The sequence below is a fragment of the Neophocaena asiaeorientalis genome, unplaced genomic scaffold (genome assembly GCF_003031525.2).
Source record: "Neophocaena asiaeorientalis asiaeorientalis breed wild unplaced genomic scaffold, Neophocaena_asiaeorientalis_V1.1 scaffold134, whole genome shotgun sequence".
NCBI classification, from domain to species: Eukaryota; Metazoa; Chordata; class Mammalia; order Artiodactyla; family Phocoenidae; genus Neophocaena; species Neophocaena asiaeorientalis.
In genome coordinates this window covers 28,215,493-28,235,130 of record NW_020185339.1, presented here as the reverse complement: position 1 = coordinate 28,235,130, position 19,638 = coordinate 28,215,493, and the positions used below count along the sequence as shown (strand labels likewise).

At 40.2% G+C, this 19,638-nt stretch overlaps 1 protein-coding gene across 8 annotated transcripts in view; it reads right to left on the bottom strand.

Moving 5' to 3' along the window:
* LIMA1 (LIM domain and actin binding 1) overlaps nt 1-19,638 on the bottom strand; it is an 85,414-nt gene that overhangs the window by 28,543 nt on the left and 37,233 nt on the right. For 7 of the 8 annotated variants that reach the window (XM_024737050.1, XM_024737053.1, XM_024737055.1 and 4 more), the window contains 2 exons: nt 16,204-16,249; nt 6,257-6,721 (listed from right to left, as the gene is read on the bottom strand). In XM_024737050.1, the coding sequence (XP_024592818.1) occupies nt 6,257-6,721; nt 16,204-16,249 (511 nt within the window). Of the gene's footprint in view, nt 1-6,256; nt 6,884-16,203; nt 16,250-19,638 lie in introns of those variants that run through there. The other variant, XM_024737058.1, reaches the window with a different exon arrangement.

The window sequence follows — 19,638 nt, the reverse complement described above, 5'->3', positions numbered from 1 at the left end:
CCAGACTGAGCCCCCAGAGAAAACCCCCCGAATCCTAACCACTAGACCACCAGGGAACTCCCATATTTTGTATTTCTAAGTGTTCTATAAAAATTATGTATTACTCTTACAATTAGGAAGAAAAGAAAGGAAGGAGAGGTAATACTTCATATTTTTAAATTAATATAAATAGATAAAAATGATAAAACCAAATGCTGATGAGGAACTGCTGGGGAATTAAATATGCCCTTAGATTGTGCTAGCAGTGTTACAGAATTATGTCTTTTAACCACGGTAACATCATTCAGTAATATAGCCCCTCCCCATAACTAAAAATAAAATATTTCTGCCAAGATGCTTAGAGCTTTTTTATTAGTCTGGAAGAGAATCTAATTACTGGGGAATGATTAAAAAGTATAATGGGGCTTCCCTGGTGGCGCGGTGGTTGAGAGTCAGCCTGCCGATGCAGGGGACGCGGGTTCGTGCCCCAGTTCAGGAAGATCCCACATGCTGCGGAGCGGCTGGGCTCGTGAGCCATGGCCGCTGAGCCTGCGCGTCCGGAGCCTGTGCTCCGCGGCTGGAGAGGCCACAGCAGTGAGAGGCCCGTGTACCGCAAAAGAAAAAAAGTATAATGAAGTAACATATTGCCATAAAAGGATAACTACATGAACTAGGAAGATACAAAGGAAGGTCTATGTAAAAAAGACCAAACCAAAGATAAAGCACACAAAACAGTGAGCACACAGTACCTAAAACCATGTAAAATCTAGTTAAGCAAAGATAAGGATACCATTGTGCACAACTGATAAAGGTTACTCTTTTTTCCAGGCTTACTTGGCCTTTTCTGGTTTACTGTGGTGTGTGTGTGTGTGTGTGTGTGTGTGTGTGTGTGTGTGCGCGCGTGATTGTTCAGATGACTAATTTATATAAGAAAAACAAACCTCTCAAACTCACAAGCTTCTAACTCAAGAGTTTCAGTACAAATCTCTTGCATTCCAGTGTATTCTCTTCATTGCCCTGATGTTTTTAACTCAGTAAAAAGACTACAAAACGTAGGAAGAGGACAGATAGAAAGCTAAAGTCTTTGAGAAGACAGCTGTTAATATGTTTTAATTCTTTCCTGGTTTCCTCTTCCGATCTTGTGTGTGTGTGTGTGTGTGTGTGTGTGTGTGTGCGCGCGTGATTGTTCAGATGACTAATTTATATAAGAAAAACAAACCTCTCAAACTCACAAGCTTCTAACTCAAGAGTTTCAGTACAAATCTCTTGCATTCCAGTGTATTCTCTTCATTGCCCTGATGTTTTTAACTCAGTAAAAAGACTACAAAACGTAGGAAGAGGACAGATAGAAAGCTAAAGTCTTTGAGAAGACAGCTGTTAATATGTTTTAATTCTTTCCTGGTTTCCTTAGATTTCAAAAATACGTAAGGCCAGATGTTTTTATCTAATAAATAGCTATTATAATATCCATGAAGGTAGTGTTTATGGTAGAAGGGGTACTACACAATTTCAGTTCTTGTTCTGATATTAATTAGCCACATGACATCGGGCGTATCAGTTAATTTCTCTGACGTCAGCTGTTTCCATCTGTAAAATAGGGATTTTAATATCCTGCGAACAATGAGCTGAATTAAATAACCTTTTACAATCACTTATAGTTCTAGGATTTATGTCAACGATCTTGATAGGGATTTCTCACTCATTGTAACTCCTTAATGAATTAGAAGGCTAAAGGAAATGACTGATAAATTCATCTGGATACACACCTACGTTGTTTAATGCAGGAGTGAGTCCAGTAGCAGAAAGAAAAGGTGATTTTGTGGGGCAAATGATGTCTTTCTGGCCCCTACAAACTCTAATGTAGCCAACCAATGCTTAGAGAATATTCCAGTCTCCTGATATTACTTTTCAACATATTTTATTTTAATGGAACCGGATAGAAACCGGTAAGTAGTTAACTGGCATGAAAATAAGCAGAAAAGAGATGACTGGTCTCTAACTGACATATCAAAGACAGCCATTTAGGGCGACAAACAGAAAGATCACGACTCCCTGACTGGCATCTTTATACCTGGATCCATTATTGTCTTACCACAAAAGACCAAAGGTTTACTCAGAGTTACTAACTAAGGTAAATAAAACTTAATTTATACGAGTAGGAGGTCTTTACAAGAAATGTACTGCTACAGAGAGGTCAAAATAACACTGAGAACTTAAGAGTTCATCAACAGATGAATGGATAAAAAAGATGTGGTGTATATATGTGTATGTATATATATATATATTTTTAGAAAAAGACAATACTTTAAATAGGTGATGAAGGTAGAAATACACCTTCCAAATATCTGGTCTGTATTCTCCTTTCCAAGGATTTGTGTGAACCAGATAAGTTAGGAACCAAACAGAAAGAATTGAGACTTAAGGAGCCTGTCCCTATATTGTTTGGTGATTTGAATAACTGCATCAAGGCCTTTGAAGATTACGGATTCAAATGTCAACATGATGGTAACTGAATATTGGTTATAACTGCTTGAACAGCTTTCTCATAAAAGGATGCCCGGAATAGTTACTCTGGCTACCTAAAACCCAGATCAACATACACATGGAGCTAGGGATGCTGAGCCACATTCAATGTATGTCACTGGGGGGGTGGGAGGGGGGCTTCTTTTTCCTCATAACTTATAGGTTACATTCATCCATCCACTGCTCATTTGCTCATAGGAATTAGAAGTATCATGTTCAACTAAAACATCTGACCAGAATAACCTATCTATTCACCAAAGGTAGAGGATAAGTGAGGAACAGCCTGTAATCAGTTCTCATTATTTATAAGTTATTTGAGTTCTAAGCTTCTTTTCTCCTTTTTACTAAATAAACACGATGAGCCAAGTCATTGTGCTGACCACTGGGAGATAAAAGCATCATTACTTTGAAAGAATTATAGACTGGGGAGTGTACAAATTCATACATGACTATTAAAGAAAGCATGATATAAGTGGCCAAAGAGAAGTAAAAAGAAAATTCTACAGGAGAGTCAGGAGGGTGAAGGTAATTTCATCTGGGAAAAAACTGAGGTAGGTCTCACAGTCTTCCTAGACCTTGAGGAGTAAGATTTCAAGAGGTAGAAATTAGGGGAAAGATATGACTGATTTAAAATGAGGAGTAATCCAGGGTTTGAGTATAAGATTGGCTATGAGACTGGAAAGGTAGGTTGAGCTCAGACTGTAGAAGACCCAAATATTAAATATGGATTAATTCTGAGACATCCAAAGTTTCTGATCAAGGGAATAACATAATTTACAACTATGCTTAGAAAAATAAATAGCAACAGTGTGGAGGATGGAAGGGAAGAAAAAAATGAGAGGCTAATAGGAAAGGTTGCAGCAATACCACAAGGCAAGATGTACTAAGGCTAAACCATAGAAGTAGATGTGGGACCTCTTGGAGAGAATGGCCCATACTTGAGAGATGTGTAGACTTATGTAGATGGCTTAGTAAGTGACTGACTGAGAAGAGGCAGGCACAGAGAAGAACTGATCCCAAGCTTTACAGACCAGGAGATGTGGTGAATGGTGATGCACTAAGGGACACCAGGCGTAGCGCAGGTTTTGGTTGGAAAGATAATGGATTCTTTTTTAGCCTTCTTGAATTTGAGTGCTTAAGGGATATTCACAAAGAGATGTGTGATCTGGCAGGCAACCACAAAATTGGGGCTGAAGCTTGGGTTAAGAATTCAAGATTAGAATCTAGTTTTGGGATCCGTCTCTTGGAGTCCTGGAAAGAGATGAGACTACACAGGGAGGGAGAAAAAAACAGGACTGCAGAGAAGAGATCAGGAAGAAAAGTGGACAAGAACAGAAACCATCTCAGACAAAAGGGAGCAAGAGAGACTAAGAAAAGTAGAACTCAAGCCAACTAACTTGGCCTCCTGTAAATAACTCTGATAAAAAGATTTAGGAGATAAAAGATTTAGATCATGCATTTCCATTATCTATGTGCTCCCTGACCCTGCTCAGCTAGTTAGTTGAGATTTAGTCCAGTTCTTTAAAATTCTATTATGGAGACAAAGATTCACATGATTTGTACCTAATATATGCATTTGTCTCACAGAAGTACTAAATTTTTAGCTCTGAGGTAATCATTCTTACTTGTGTATTCTTGCTCCGAAAAGGACTGCTAGTGTCTCCACCATATTTCTCAGAGCTTCCTTCCAAAGATCCAATTATGTAACTTCCTGATTAAAGCCTTATCCATATTAAAGCTGAAATTATGATAACAATAACCATAACCGTTTCAAACTGATTAGTTATTCATTAAACTAAGGTAGACAAAAGTTTTTTTTTAAACAGTTTTACTGAAATACTAGACAAACATTTTTAAAGTAATCTAGACTGTTTCCAACATGGGTAATGATGCAGCTATAAAACCAAGGGCAGTTGTGTTTTACATTCCCTAAGCAGTCCATTAAACGACAAATGACTATTTAATCAGAAAGTTTAAAAAGTACCTCCACCCCAAAAAAAAGCCCAGGTCAATCTTAGAACCCCTCCATCTTCTTAGACCGTTAGCAATCAGGCTGAGTGCCAGTCTGATCTGGTAGGATCTTTCTTTATATAAGAATTTTTTTCTCTGCTTTGACCAGCCACAAAGAGACAGGCTTGTTCTGGCCCATCTTTCACTAGACATTTACGAGAAAAAAGTCTCTCACCAGATCCTTACACATAATCAGCATTTTGTTTGCTGCAGTCCCAATCATTTCCTACCTTGGGCCAGTTTTGACATGTACCAGCCTTTTGCACTGAATCTACATTGTGTGTGCTGCCATGACATCAGCCATCCTGCCCCTAACAGGGTCTGAGAGGAGGAGACTTACAATGGTGCTTTGACTCACAACAAAGACCCTTCCTCTCTATTTAGGATTTCTGACATTTTTTCCCTCCATTTAAAATTCTTCTTCCCATTTAAATTTTTTAAAGTTTTTTTTTTTTTAATTTTTATTAAGACCATAAAGGGGAAAGAGGGAGTTGGCAGGCCTAGAGGACTCAAAATTGAGAGGGATGAGAGTTTAAGAAAAGTCATAAAATGCTTTGTGGTTACATCTCTTGCCAACTGGCTTCAGTGTTAAAACAGAGTAAAAACTCATGCAGAGAAAAGGGTTCTAGCTTTGCAAATCTTTAAAAATTCTTTCTATTGATACATCCTCAAACAGATGATCGCTGAACACTAAAGAACTTTTCCAGGTAGAAAAGTAACAGGCACCGCAAGATACAAGACGAGATGGCTACATCACACCAAACATAACTGAGGATTCTAGGATAAGTTATCTAATTTTTACCTCAGAAGAAATGCTTCATACCATTACTTCACAAATGTAGAAATTTGGGCCAATACTTAGCTGAAAAAAAATCTGCTTTCCCATCTAAACGGAATCTAGAGTAAATGAGGGCTTTGCTCCCCATCAGATCTGTTTATTTCATTATAATGACTGTTGTAACAAACCGACCCCATGTACAAAGCCAGATATGCAGGAAAGTATGAGAAAACTGGAAAAATTTACCAGCTCTGCGGCCCCTGGATTGTGTTATAAGTCACCAGCATATGTAACTCATTTTCTAGTTAAATAATTCCCTCTGGGGACCTGGTCTGCACTCCACATGAAGGATCGAGTTTCATTAGCAGTTGTAGGGAAAATGCAACCCTCTGTATTTGCAAGTCAAAACTCCTGAAGGCTACGGCTAGTCTGGCTATCTTCATTGATTTTTCCTGGGATAGGATTTTAGCTGATAGAAAACATTTGTTGGAAGGCACAGATGAGGAAGTTGAGAAGAGAAAGGATTCAGCTAGCAAGGAGACAACTAAGCCTCAGTCTTAATGTTAAACTCTGGCCTTAACACTCAGCCTGCAGCTGTGTCCAGGCAGAGAGAGATTCAGCAGTAATTCCACCCCCCTAAAGCTACAAATGACAAAAGGCACAGGAAGACAAATTAAAAGGGCAAGCATACAAAAACACATAACCCAATCAGCATCAAACTCTTCATTTCTCGATATTGACCTGAATCCCAGTGTGCACTTGATTTCACGTGAAATTGGGTCACACTCACAAATCTTAGCATCTCTGTAAATAATTCGAGACTTTTTATTAACTACTCGTCTAACTTGAATCAAAAGACATACTGACCACATACTCACCATTACACAAACCGTCTAGACTAGAGAAACAGCTTTGTTTAGCTACTTGAATTGGCTTTTTCAAGCTTTAAACCCACCCAGTCCTTACCTTGGTTTGAGTTGGTTCACCTTTCTCAAACATCATCTTAAGCCTGTTCAGCGGAACATTGTATTTCTCTATTTTGTTTGCAGCTTCTGCATTTTCACTTATTTCGGGTTTTCCTACTTCATGCCTGGATTCTCCCAGACAATTTTCCATTTTTTTACTTTCTGCTGAGTGGTCTTTAAGATGCTCACTGTCCTCGATGCGGGGGTACGGATACTGAATAAGAGCTTCAGGAGGCGATTTGATTCTAGGTCTGGGGTGGACTCGTTCCTCTTGGTCAGCCTCGACCCCAGAGGCAGAGCTGTTTGCCACTTCAGCGGGAGGAGGGTCGCCTCTATGCCTGACCTCGGTGCTGCTGTTTCGCACGGAGTCTGGGAGAGAGTCTGCTCCCAGCACTGGGTTCTCCCACTTCTTCTTTAACACGGTCAGGTTCCCCCTTCTAAAGTGCTGGGGGAGATTTTCAGTGTTCTAGAAGAACAAAAAGTGAATGCCAGTTATAACTTGCCTGCTGAAACATTCAAACATGCTGTTCTTTGTAAAATGAAAGTTAAAACTCCAAGCTGCTCCCGGTCCACTGTCGTTTCAGACAGCTGTGAACAGTTACAGCCCTGCCACATGGAGAAAGCATCCACCGCAAGAGAGGGAGAGGGGAAGAGAGAAAAAGTCAGGAGCTAAAGCAGGAAGTGATAAAACAGGATAGCCTTATAAGGACAAAATGAGAAGAAAGGAGAGCTCAGATCTAATGATAGTTACATTGGAGACAAGGGATTTTTATCCAGAGATTAATGGGGAAAACAGAAAGAAAAAGCAAAATACCAGTTACTTTAAACCCTGTAAATATGCACTAATAAAAGTTCATCATTGAATATGGGAACATATGTATATGTATAACTGATTCACTTTGTTATAAAGCAGAAACTAGCACACCATTGTAAAGCAATTATACCCCAATAAAGATGTTTAAAAAAAACACAAAAAAGTTCATCATTACGTGCCACAAAATCACATCCTGGCTGGGTTTTTTTCTTCTAAATGAGACAAAGATGCAGTATAGCTTAAACTACACAATACCAATAATTGTGGACAGTAGCATCAAGAATTGAAACTCTTTGTGGAAATTTAAAGCAGCCACCAGACTTTTACATGTATATATCATCATATCCGACATAATTTACATGAACAGTCAAATTTTATTTTTTACATAAGAACCTAATCCTTTTTCCCCCCTGTACTTCTCTACATGTTTGTCCATGTATAAATCCTCAGTTTTCAGAAAATTCACTATTTTCCAGATCCTTTGGTTGAAAAATACCCAGGCTTCATATGAAACACTACCACCCCCTCTCTTGATGGAAGGACACACATTTACACATCTAAGACAGTTCTCTTTCGCGTGGGTCAAACTGGAATTAGTTTGTACATATAAGACAGATTGAAAACAACCTGGAAGGTGTCAACGTTGTTCCGCAATAATAGAGGAGACATGCTGGGTGAAGTAAAATTCAATGTCCCGGACTCTGAAAGCACTCCTAAATAAATAAAGCAGCAGCACCTTCCCTACAAATCACAAACTCCAGTACCTTCTTGCCCTCCATTCCTGCAGCCTGTGGCTCACCGGTCTTTCAACTAAGAAAGGACAAACCACCTAGGACTGAAAGACTCTGGGGTATTAAACAGGATTAGCAGCTATATTGGGAATTAAGTCTCTCACCCTATTACTCTTCTGAATACACTCTGAGAGCCACTTCATCAAGTAGGACCAAGGCATGGAAAAAAGAAAGTTACAGAAGAACAACTGCTTGATATTTGTGTTTAAATCTTAGCCTGACAAGATGCTTCATTGGGGGAAGCATGTATGGACCAGAAATTTAAGCAGCAAGAAAAGTTTTCTTGTTGGAAAAGAGAAAATTTAAAAGCTGGTGCTACCTTAACTGCCAGAAGCACTCTTGGCTCTGTGTACCCTCCTGAGACACAATGGATGAGTCATCTGGGTCTCCAACTTCACCTGCTCTGCCCTGCCTAAACAGGAGCCTTGAGAATCAAAGTGGCATTTTGCCTTGGTAACTGGACACTACTTTTCTCAGAGACATATCATGTGATCGAAGTATATTTACTGACATGCAAAGATGCTCATAAGATACTTTTGAGTGAATAAAGCTAATTATAAGACATCATGGGGGACTTTCCTGGTGGCGCAGTGGTTAAGAATCCACCTGCCAATGCAGGGGACACGGGTTCAATCCCTGGTCCTGGAAGATCCCACACGCAGTGGAGCAACTACGCCCACGCACCGCAACTACTGAGCCTGCGTGCTATAACTACTGAAGCCAGCGCTCCTAGAGCCCATGCTCCGCAACAAGAGAAGCCACCACAACGAGAAGCCTGCGCACCGCAAAGAGTAGCCCCCGCTAGCCACAACCAGAAAAAGCCCGCACGCAGCAACGAAGACCCAATGCAGCCAAATATTAAAACAAATAATAATAAAATTAAAAAGAAAAGAAAAAAAAAAAACACAGCATGGGGAATTCCCTGGCAGTCCAGTGTTAGGACTTGGAGCTTTCACTGTTGTGGGCCTGGGCCTGGATTCAATTCCTGGTCGGGGAACTAAGATCCCCCAAGTCGCGGCCAAATATTAAAAAAAAAAAAAAAAAAAAAAAGACAGCATGATCCCATTTTATAATACACATATATGTTTCTAATATAAACATAGAAAAATAGTCTGGAAGAAAAGACATCAGGATGTTAACAGGTTGACACGGGCATTTGTATTTTCTTCTTCTTTTTCTTTTTAGGATAAATGTGCTTTCATTGTGTAATAAAAATGAATACAAAAATAAAATTATGCATTGTCTTCATATCACAAGAAAAAGGTTCTATGGAATATCAAATAATTTTGATGTTACTTGTAAACAGCTTGAAAGCTGTCATCCCTACTTTACTTGTGATGACCTGGAAGAGAGGGATCTGTGTGACAGAGTACCAGCAATGTCCCAAACAAGGACCTGGGTGGAGGACATCCCTTAGCGGGGCATCTTAACAGAGGCGTGAATGTGCTCTTTTATTAAAAGGAGTTCTTAAGGATACAAGTTCAAAAGTGCTGGGGTGGGGACAAGTAGGGGAGGGGTAGCGCTGTAAGGTCTGACAGCATTAAAGGCCCCAGAACTTGCCATCACTCCTGGCAGCACCACCCAGGTCATGCCAGCTTTCCAGGCCTTTAGAGCTTGAGGCAAGCAAAGATGGGGCAGAAGCAGTGGCTACAGTCTTTCTGGGGAAGAAAGAGAAGGAAGAAGGCACAGAACAAAAGCTAGAGCTGAAAGCAGACCGGGCAACACAATGAAAAGAGTACTGGACTGAGATAGCCTGGGTTATCATTGGATAGTGGATTATGGGGCCACTTACATTTTCTTCTCTTTTTTTATCTGTATTTTCTTTTTAATTAATTTTTAATTGAAGTATAGTTGATTCACAATATTGTGCTAGTTTCAGGTGTACAGCCAAGTGATTCAGTGATTTTTTTTTCAGACTATATTCCATTATAGGTTATTACAAGACACTGAATGTAATTCCCTGTGTTATACAGGAAATCCCTGTTACTTATCTATTTTATGTATAGTATCTGTATTTCCTACAATGAACATGCATTACTTATATAATCCAGCTCCATCCAGCCAAATGACCCTGGGCAAGTTTCTTAATTTCTGGAAACTTCCATACAGGGCTACTGTAGAGAATAAATGAGATTATATTAAAGCACATAATGTAGTATTTGACCAGTAGCGGTGACTATTATTAAATGAGTGGCCCTCCCCACTCCCCAGCCATACCTCACAACGGTGGTCAACCGCAGTAGCCAGTCATCTCTCAAATCCTGAACTTGGGTTACCGTCACTTACTGTTCTTTCTACTTTCTCTACAGTGTCTACTGTTTCAGAGTAGGGCTGGGGTGGGGGGTGGGGGGCTACAAAATAAGGTGAAATTTTAGTCGATGTCATTTGTGTCAGGGTTTTAACTTTTTCCCAAGTATTTTCCTAGATTAAGGCAGTGGGAAGTCAAGGAGGGTACAAGTTTTCAAGGGCCCCATTGGTTGCTGGACTACCACATCCTCCTTTTCAAGGTGACATCCAGCATGCTGCTCATCCTACCCAGCAAGGCTGAGAATCTCTGCAGACATTGCCTCTGGACCATAACCGGCTGCCTAAATCCGGATCAGACACACTCAGGAGATGCAACGCAGTGTCCTTTCTGCAGGAGCATTCAACTTGGAAAGGGCCTTAGATAAGTCCCTTCCTCTCTCTGGGTCTGTTATTCCACCCACAAAATGAAGAGGCTGGATCAAATGAGCTTTAACGTTTGAAATCTTGGCAGGGGAATCGTCATCTTAAAAGCAGGAGGATACTTGGTAGGATACAGCAGTGGGGCTAGAAACACGGAATACCTGGATGTACAGACTCCAAGGAAAGGAATAAATTCCTACTCTAAGAGCTTCTCAGAAAAGTGGTGTAGCCAGTCATTATGGAGATGAATGCCCGAACAGCACAGATTTCAAGTGGCACATCCCATGCTTAAAAGGAACCTGAAAATATAACTGATGGTCGTATTAATGGTCTGTGTTTCTGTGTCCTAGATGCAAGTGGAAGAGGAAGAGAAAAGGAGGGCTGAATTTCTGGGAATCCAAGCTATCATGTAACCTGATCCTAGTATTTGCTAAAGGAACAAATTTACCCACTTGCTCCTGAATGTTTCTCTACCTTGTTTTCCATGAATATTCTTTCACCTGGAGTATTCAGGTGAGTACTCTTTCACCTGGAGAGTCACCTCTGTAAATGTATATGTACATTTCTCCCTATTCTTCAGGAGACAAATTAGGTCTCTTACAAGTCTGGTGGATCTTAAAAGCAACTGTCTGTCATTAATGGAAAAACTGGTAAGATTTGAATAAAGTCTGTGGTTTAGCTGATAGCATTGTACCGATGTTAATTTCTCAGGTTTTATAAATGTAGCACAGTTATAGAAGATGTTAACATTAGGGGAGGCTAGGTGGAGGTGCACGGGAGCTCTCTGTACTATCTTAATAACTCTACTGTAAATCCAAAATTATTTTAAAATAAAAAAGTTGTTAAAAAAAAGAACCATCCTTCAACTTTGTCTTCTTCCAGCTATTGCTGTCTCCCACATTTCACAGTTAAGGGTCTTGAAAGCACAGTCTTGTGTAACTGCTATTTCCACTTGACTACTTTCCATTCCCTCTAATTCTACTACCAAAACATTTCTGAAGTAGCACCAATCAGGATCATCAATGACTTCTTTACATTTTTCATTTCATTATGTTTTTTTTTTTTTGCGGTACGTGGGCCTCTCACTGCTGTGGCCTCTCCCGTTGTGGTGCACAGGCTCCGGACGCACAGGCTCAGCGGCCATGGCCCAAGGGCCCAGCCGCTTTGCGGCATGTGGGATCCTCCTGGACCGGGGCACGAATCCATGTCCCCTGCATTGGCAGGCGGACTCTCAACCACTGCGCCACCAGGGGAGCCCCCATTATCTTATTTTTAACTTATTACTTTTCTCAATTACAAAAGTAATTTAAAAAATTAACTGGGGTGGGGGGGAGGGCTTCCCCAGTGGCACAGTGGTTAAGAATCCGCCTGCCAATGCAGGGCACATGGGTTCGAGCCCTGGTCCAGGAAGATCCCACATGAGGCAGAGCAACTAAGCCTGTGCGCCACAACTACTGAGCCAGCATGCTGCAACTACTGAAGCCCGTGTCCCTAGAGCCCATGCTCTGCAACAAAAGGAGCCACCACAATGAGAAGCCCGTGCACCGCAACAAAGAGTAGCCCGCACTTGCCGCAACTAGAGAAAGCCCGCACGCAGCAACGAGGACCCAACGCAGCCAAAAATAAAATAATTAAAAAAACCCAAAACTTATTGGGGGGGAAGTCATAGTCAATATAAGAATGTATATTTGCCTTGAATATATGCTTTAATTTTCCCTATTTGACTCCCCCATTCCTCCTAGCCAAGATATCCACTGCCAACAGTTTGGTGCACATGCTCTCAATTTTTTCCTTATTTTTATAAACTATCTGTAATGTTTTTCTACACAATCATACTATAGTTACTATTCTGCACCTTGCTTTAATAATTAATGTGATTTTAAGACCTTTCCACGTTACACAAAATCTTAACCACATAGTATATAATATCATATATAACATATACGAGGACTTCCCTGGTGGCACAGTGGTTGAGTCCACCTGCCAATGCAGGGGACACGGGTTCGAGCCCTGGTCTGGGAAGATCCTACATGCTGTTGGAGCAACTAAGCCCGTGTGCCACAAGTACTGAACTTGTGCTCTACAGCCTGCTAGCCGCAACTACTGAGCCCGCATGCTGCAACTACTGAGCCCGCACGGCTAGAGCCCACGCTCCGCAACAAGAGAAGCCACCGCAATGAGAAGCCTGCGCGCCACAACAAAGAGTAGCCCCCGCTCACCGCAACTAGAGAAAGCCCGTGCACAGCAACGAAGACCCAACACAGCCAAAACTAAAATAATCAATTAAAAAAAATTATATATGATATATTAGTATGATGGATGTAGGTACCATAATTTACTACTACCCCACCGATGGATATTTGCATTATTTCAAATGTTTAAGTACTACAAAGAATCCTGTAATAAATATCCTTTTACTTTTATTTTGTTTCACTAGTGAGTTTCTCTCAATGATCAGTCCTAGAAGTAGAACTGCAGGATCAATGCGTACTAAACATATTTAATATTTTAATAGGCATTGCCTAATTGACTTTTCACTAACAGTGGATGAGAATATTCCTCACATGCCGAATATTATCGATCAAAAAAATCTGCCAACTGTTTAGGTTACAATTTATATCTCACAGTTGCTTTATATTTGATTATTAGTGAGGCTAAGCATTTTTTGTATATTTATTGTTTCTTCTTTGATTACCTGTTCACACCCTTTTACCTTTTAACTGCCAATTGCAAGGGGCACGTCTGTTTTATTTTATTTGATCTCTCTATAGCATCTGGTGTTACTGACCACTCCCCCCTTTAACAAAATTCCTTCCTTCCATGGTCTCTGTGACATCCCTTTTTCCTAGATTTCTTCCCATTTCTCTGGCCACTCTTCAGTTGTTGTTTTTTTTCATAGGTTTCTCTTCCTCAGTCCCTCCCTGAGGATGGGTGGCGTCTCTCAAGGTTCTGCCTTAGGTTATCTTCTTTACCCACTTTATGTATTTTTCTATAGATGGTGTCCTCCTGGTTTCACCCACCAGCTGTCTGTTGATGATTCATGCCCTATTAACTCTAGCCAGAAATCTCTCCTTACCTCTCAGTTCTACCTGGAAATCCTATAGACATCTTAAATTCATCCTTGTCTAAAGCTGAAGTCTCGCCTCTCCTCCGTTCACTCCTCACTCTTTAATCTGTTTCTTTTCCTGAATTCTCCATCTTGGTGAATGGGACAATTATCTTTTCAACTGTCCAATGTGCCTGTTCTCTTATGCCTCCATGCTGTGCACGTGCTGCTTCCTCTGCCACTCCTTTTGCCCCCTTTGCTTAGCTAATTCCTAGTCATCCTTCAGGCTCAGTCAGGCACTACTTCTTCTGGGAAGTCTTCCTTGACATGTCATAGTCCAGGTTATGAGTTCCTCCTAAGTTCTCCCCCAGCACCTTGAATATTCCTTTAATATGGTACTTATAACACTGGGATTATAAATTCTACTTTCCAACCTCTAAGCAGTTCCTTGAAGGCAGGGACCACATCTTATTCCTCTTTGTGCCTTCAGCACCTGGCACATAAAAGATGCTCCATAAATGTTCATCCATACTTGTGGTATCGACTTTTGTCATCCTACTGTCTTGAACCTAGTCCAATCAGGCCTTTATCCCATCACTCTCAAATAGTACAAAGTGACCAGTGACCTTCATATTAACAAATCTGATGGTCAGTTCTCAGCCTATCTGTGTGTTTGACTCTGTTGATAACATGTCTTTTAGAAACACTTTCTTCACTGGACATCTGGCACTCCGTTCTCTTATTTCCACTGCTATCTCACCAGCTGCTCCCTCTCAGTCTCCTTTGCTGGTTCCTCCTTCTATCTCCAACCTTTAAACAACAAGGTGCCCCTGAGCTCCGTACTCAGACCTCTTTTCTAGCTGTACTCACTCCCCAGGTGATCTCATGCATCTCTTATCTTTACAGACCACTGATACTTTGATACACACACATCTCATCTCCAGCCTGGATCTCTTCCAATTTCAGATTTGTACATCCAGGTTCCTATTTGACTTCTCCACTTGGATGTCTTAATAAAGAATTTTACATTTAACATGTCCAAAACTGAGCTTCTAATAAATATTTCCCCTTCTCTGAACCTGCTTTTACTGTCATCTTCCCCATCTCAATGGCATGTTTCCTGGTGTTTGGGCCAAAAGCATTGTTGCCATTCTTTTTCTCTACCTTCACTATAAATCCTGCCACTTCTCATCACCTATACAGCTACTATTCCAGTCCAATCCATTATCATCTTTTGCCTAAATCACTGCAATTGTCTCGTAATTTGTCTTCATGCTTCTGCCATTGCTCCTCTAGTCTCTTCCTCCTCTTTTTAAAAATTTTAGTTAGATCACATTACTCCTTTGCACACAAACCCTCCAAAGGCCCCCATTCGATCAGAGTTAAGGTCCAGGTCCTCACAATGGCCCTACGTGACATTTCCTTTCCTGTTCCTCAAATACACTTAGAATGTTCTTGCCTCGAGGCATTTGCATGTGCTCCTATCTTCTGCCTGAATTATTTTTCTCCCTAGCTCATGTCCTCAGACCTCTGCTCAAATCTCTCCTTGACCGCTATACTCATCCTGCTTACCTGCTTCATGTTGTTTCATACCTGACACATCTTTATTGTCTGCCTCTCCCACCAGAATATAAACTCCATGGTGGCAGAGATGTAGTCTGTATTAGTGCCTAAAGCAGTGCTTGGCATATAGTGGGTGCTCTATGAATACTTGCTAATTGAATAAGTGAAAGGAAAAAAAGAAGGAAGAAAAGAGAAAGGGGAAAAATAACACGCAAGAGAGAGAAGGAGGAAAGAAAAGAAAACAGCAGCTGAGTGAAATGATGCTAAGTTTTCTGACAGTGCACCAGAGGGGATCCATTCTCGAATTACAGGAAAATTAAGTCAAAGACCCGTCAGCACTGCCTCCTTAGAGGAAACAAAGTGACAGGGGCATGTTATGTTCTAATTTAAATAGGTTAGGTACTGAAAGCTGCCAGGAGGATGTTTTTGTAATGCCAGCCAAATTAAAGAATTCTTGCCCAAATATGTGAGGTTTTTTCCCCTCGTACCATTAAATCAAGTAAGATCTCAAAAGAAAAACACTATCCAGCCCAGCTGGAAGTTAGCCAGCGGGAGAGTACAAATGGGTATGAGCTCAGAGCTGGTTCTGAGGTTTTCACCTTTGGTGGATCCTGCAGCTAAGAAACTTGCTAACTAGACTGGGTCAAGAGGTTTGATTTAAACAAAGAACCCAGGGGGAATGACAACAGCTGCACAGCTGCTACCACTTAAATGCAGAGAAACATTCTGGTTGTTTGATTTGGAAGAAAGGAAACAGCCTGGGAAGCCCTGTAGCCTAATTTGAGCAGAAGCAGTAAGCCATTTTATAACCACAAGCAAAGTACTTGGCTTTCTATCCTTAACTCAGGAAAGAAAAAGTGGCTCAAAAGGAGAACCTCAGGGAAAAAATAAGATTCTCTGCACCTGAGCCAAGTTCTCCTGAGCAAATGATTCACCAGTCAGACCAGCTGGCACACATGCCCGGCTCAGCTGACTCGGAGCCCACGCCCCGCAGAGGCTGCAGGTGGCTGAGCCACGTGGGCTCTGCCTGTGAAGTTCCACATGTCCGGGGCCTTCCAAATACTTACACTTCTCCTCTTTTCCATGTTTGCTTCTTCAGCTGCTTTCTGGTACCTTCAGAGAAGAGGGGGAAAAAAAGAGAATGTCCTCAAATTAAATTTATATTTTTACTCTTCCAAACTTTAAGAAAACCACTTCTGCACACCTATATCTGCCAGGGATTATCTTTAATCAACTCTATCAGAAGAAGCAGAGAATCAGAGCAGCCCTCACTTCCTGCACTGTTGCAGTCATCTGCTCTAAGAGAAAGATCCAAGACAACGAGGTCAAATGCTGGTAAACAACTGGATAGAACAGAAAGCCTGGGGCTTTTTTCTGTTTTTTAATATTTATTTATTTGGCTGCACTGGGTCTTAGTTGGGGCCTGCAAGATCTTTAGTTGTGGCATGCAGGATCTAGTTCCCTGACCAGGGATCGAACCCGGGGCCCCTGCATTGGCAACGCAGAAATCTTAACCACTGGACCATCAGGGAAGTCCCAAGCCTGGGGTTTTAAAGTCCCAGTTTCATCACTTATTCACTGTGATCTCGGGCAAGTCAACCTCTCTAAGCCTCAGTTTCCTTATCTAGAAAATGATGTACTATAAAGCTGGGAAGATTAAACAAGATCACATGCATAAAAATGCTTTGGAATTAGTCAAAGGATATAGCATTGCATTAGTCCTAGGTTGCACATTTCCCTCTCATTCATGACTCTGAAATCTTACATTCCTGTTGGCCAAATGATCAAGAGGTAGTCACACTGCCTGTATGTGTGTGAACTTAGTCTATGCTGTTGGTACTGTTGATTTTGCTCAGTTAAATGTATTTGATGATACTATACATGTTTTAAATGCCACTTAAATGTCTTTAGAGAGATTACAGTACGATTTGCCATTTAAAGAAAAATTGTTTTACTTTTTATAACTTAGGCGTAAGAGTGATATGTGAGAAAAGTTTCTGTGCTAAGCAAGCATTGGTCCTTTTAATTAGCAGTATTTTTTCCTTAGTGATGCATAAAATAATGGCCCAGCCTACAGTCAGTGGCATCTTAGAGTTGATAAACAGGCTTATATAATTTTAATTTAATTATTACTTTCATCATTTTATTTTATAATTTTTATTACTTGCTCAGAAGATCCCTGAGAAACAACTGAAGTCCCAGGGCTTTTCAGGGGGGATCAGGTTTTCTCCATTTGAAGACAAAGAAAGCTTGGGAGATCCAGGTTACAGCAAATCTCCAAACCACTAAGAACCATCTTAACCTGGCTTCCTCAGAGCCTCTGAGTCAAGCACTGAAGGCAGCACCATCACGTGGAGAATCCCCACCACGTGCCTTCCTTGGGCCTGCGTGCCTAGAACTCACCAACCCAACCCTAGAAAAGGGCACATTCAACGGGCCATTTGTTCCTGCCTTAAGGTAGAATTTCAGAACTCACAAGGCATTTGGGCAAGGAAAAGGAGATGAGACAAAAAGGTAAAGAGCAGTATGGGAAAGGGCCCATTCCTCTACCAAAATCAACGTTCAACTCATAAATACCTTCACAAGCTCAGAACTTCCTTATTGTGTGTGTTAAACAGAACAACCTCATCCAAAATGGAAGCCAGAGGAAAGTCCTAGATCTGGCACCACTGCTTACCTGCTATGTAACCTGGGTTATATCACTTCATTTACTTGGGCCTCGTTGACGAAATTCAGTGTATCTGAGAGGATTTCTAAGGTCTCTTCCAGTCTTATTATTGTTTAAATTTTAACAGTAATCAGATATCAGTGTCTCATTCACCAAGCTGGGTAATACTCTGAAACTGAGCAGAACTTTCTTATAGGGTAGGGTGAAAGGACTTGCAAAATTTTCTGGGATTTCATTGACCATAGGTTATGGAAGAAAATGGGATTAGAACTGCTATAAATCAAATGACAATCTAGAAAGATATTTGAAACTTACATTACAGACAAAAGGCTGATTTCCCTAAAATACAAAGAACTCTTACAAATCAATAAGAAACTGATAGACAACTTAATAGAAAAATGGGCATGACCATAAACATACAGTTCACAGGAAATATCAAATGACTCTTAAACAAAAAATAAGAACATTCAGCCTCAAAATAAAAATTCAAACAACACTAAGAACATTTTTTTATCCATCAAGTAGAAAAAGCTTTAAAAAAAAAAAGCTAACATACTGAGGGTAAATTAATAAAACCTCTATGGAAGGCATTTTGTCAATTTACAAGAATTACAAAATTACAAAAGCACGAATGTTACAATTCGCCAATTTTATCTTATAGGTATACTCACACGAGAAAAAGTGACTTTTACATTAGATTATTTGTCATAGCATTAAATGTGAGAGCAAATGACTGAAAACAACCTGAATGTCCATTAACAGAGGACTGGTAAATAAATTATAATGCATTCATGCAATGGAATACTATGCAACTATATAAAGAACAAGTGGTTGCACAACAATGTGAATGTACTTAATGCCACTGAAATGTATACTTAAAAATGGTTAAAATGGTAAATTTTATATGTTAATATAAAAGGTAATATGTTATGTACATATTACCAAAAAGGTAATATGTTATATACATATTACCAAAATTAATAAAACAACCCAGTGTGATACTGGCATAAAGACAGACATGTAGATCAATGGAATAGAATAGAGAGCCCATAAATAAACCCTCACATATATGGTCAAAGGATTTCAACAAGGATGCCAAGACCATCTAATGGGGAAAAGACAGTCTTTTCAATAAATGATGTTGGAAAAACTAGATATCCGCATGCAAAACAAAGACCTAAGTATAAAAGTTAAAACTATAAAACTCTTAGAAGAAAACGAGGGCAAAGCCTTATGACATTGAATTTGGCAACGATTTCTTGAAATGACACCAAAAGCACAGGCAACAAAAGAAAAAATAGATAAATTGGACTTCGGCAAAATCTGTGAACCAAAGGACACCATCAACAGAGTGAAAAGGCAACCCATGCAATGGCAGAAAATAGTTCCAAATCATATATCTGATAAGGGATTAACATCCAAAATATATAACATTTTAAAAAAATAACAAATATTGCTCGAGAAATATGTTATAGGGAATTCTCTGGTGGTCCAGTGGTTAGGACTTGGCCCTTTCATTGCCAGTGGGCCCAGGTTCAATCTCTGGTTGGGGAACTAAGATCCCACAAGCCATGCCTGGAAAAAAAACCCAAAAAGACATGCCCCGAGGCCAAAAAAAAAAAAAAGAAATATGTTCTAAGCACTAGAGAAAAAATAGTGAAAGAAATAACCAAAAGAGACATAGTTCCTGCTCTCAGGCAGCTTACAGCTTAAATATTAAACACGTACATGCACACAGACGCACACACACAAATATATACACATACATACACACACATATATATACTGTAAATCCTTCAAAGAAAAAGGAGTATTATTATTTATTTATTTTTTT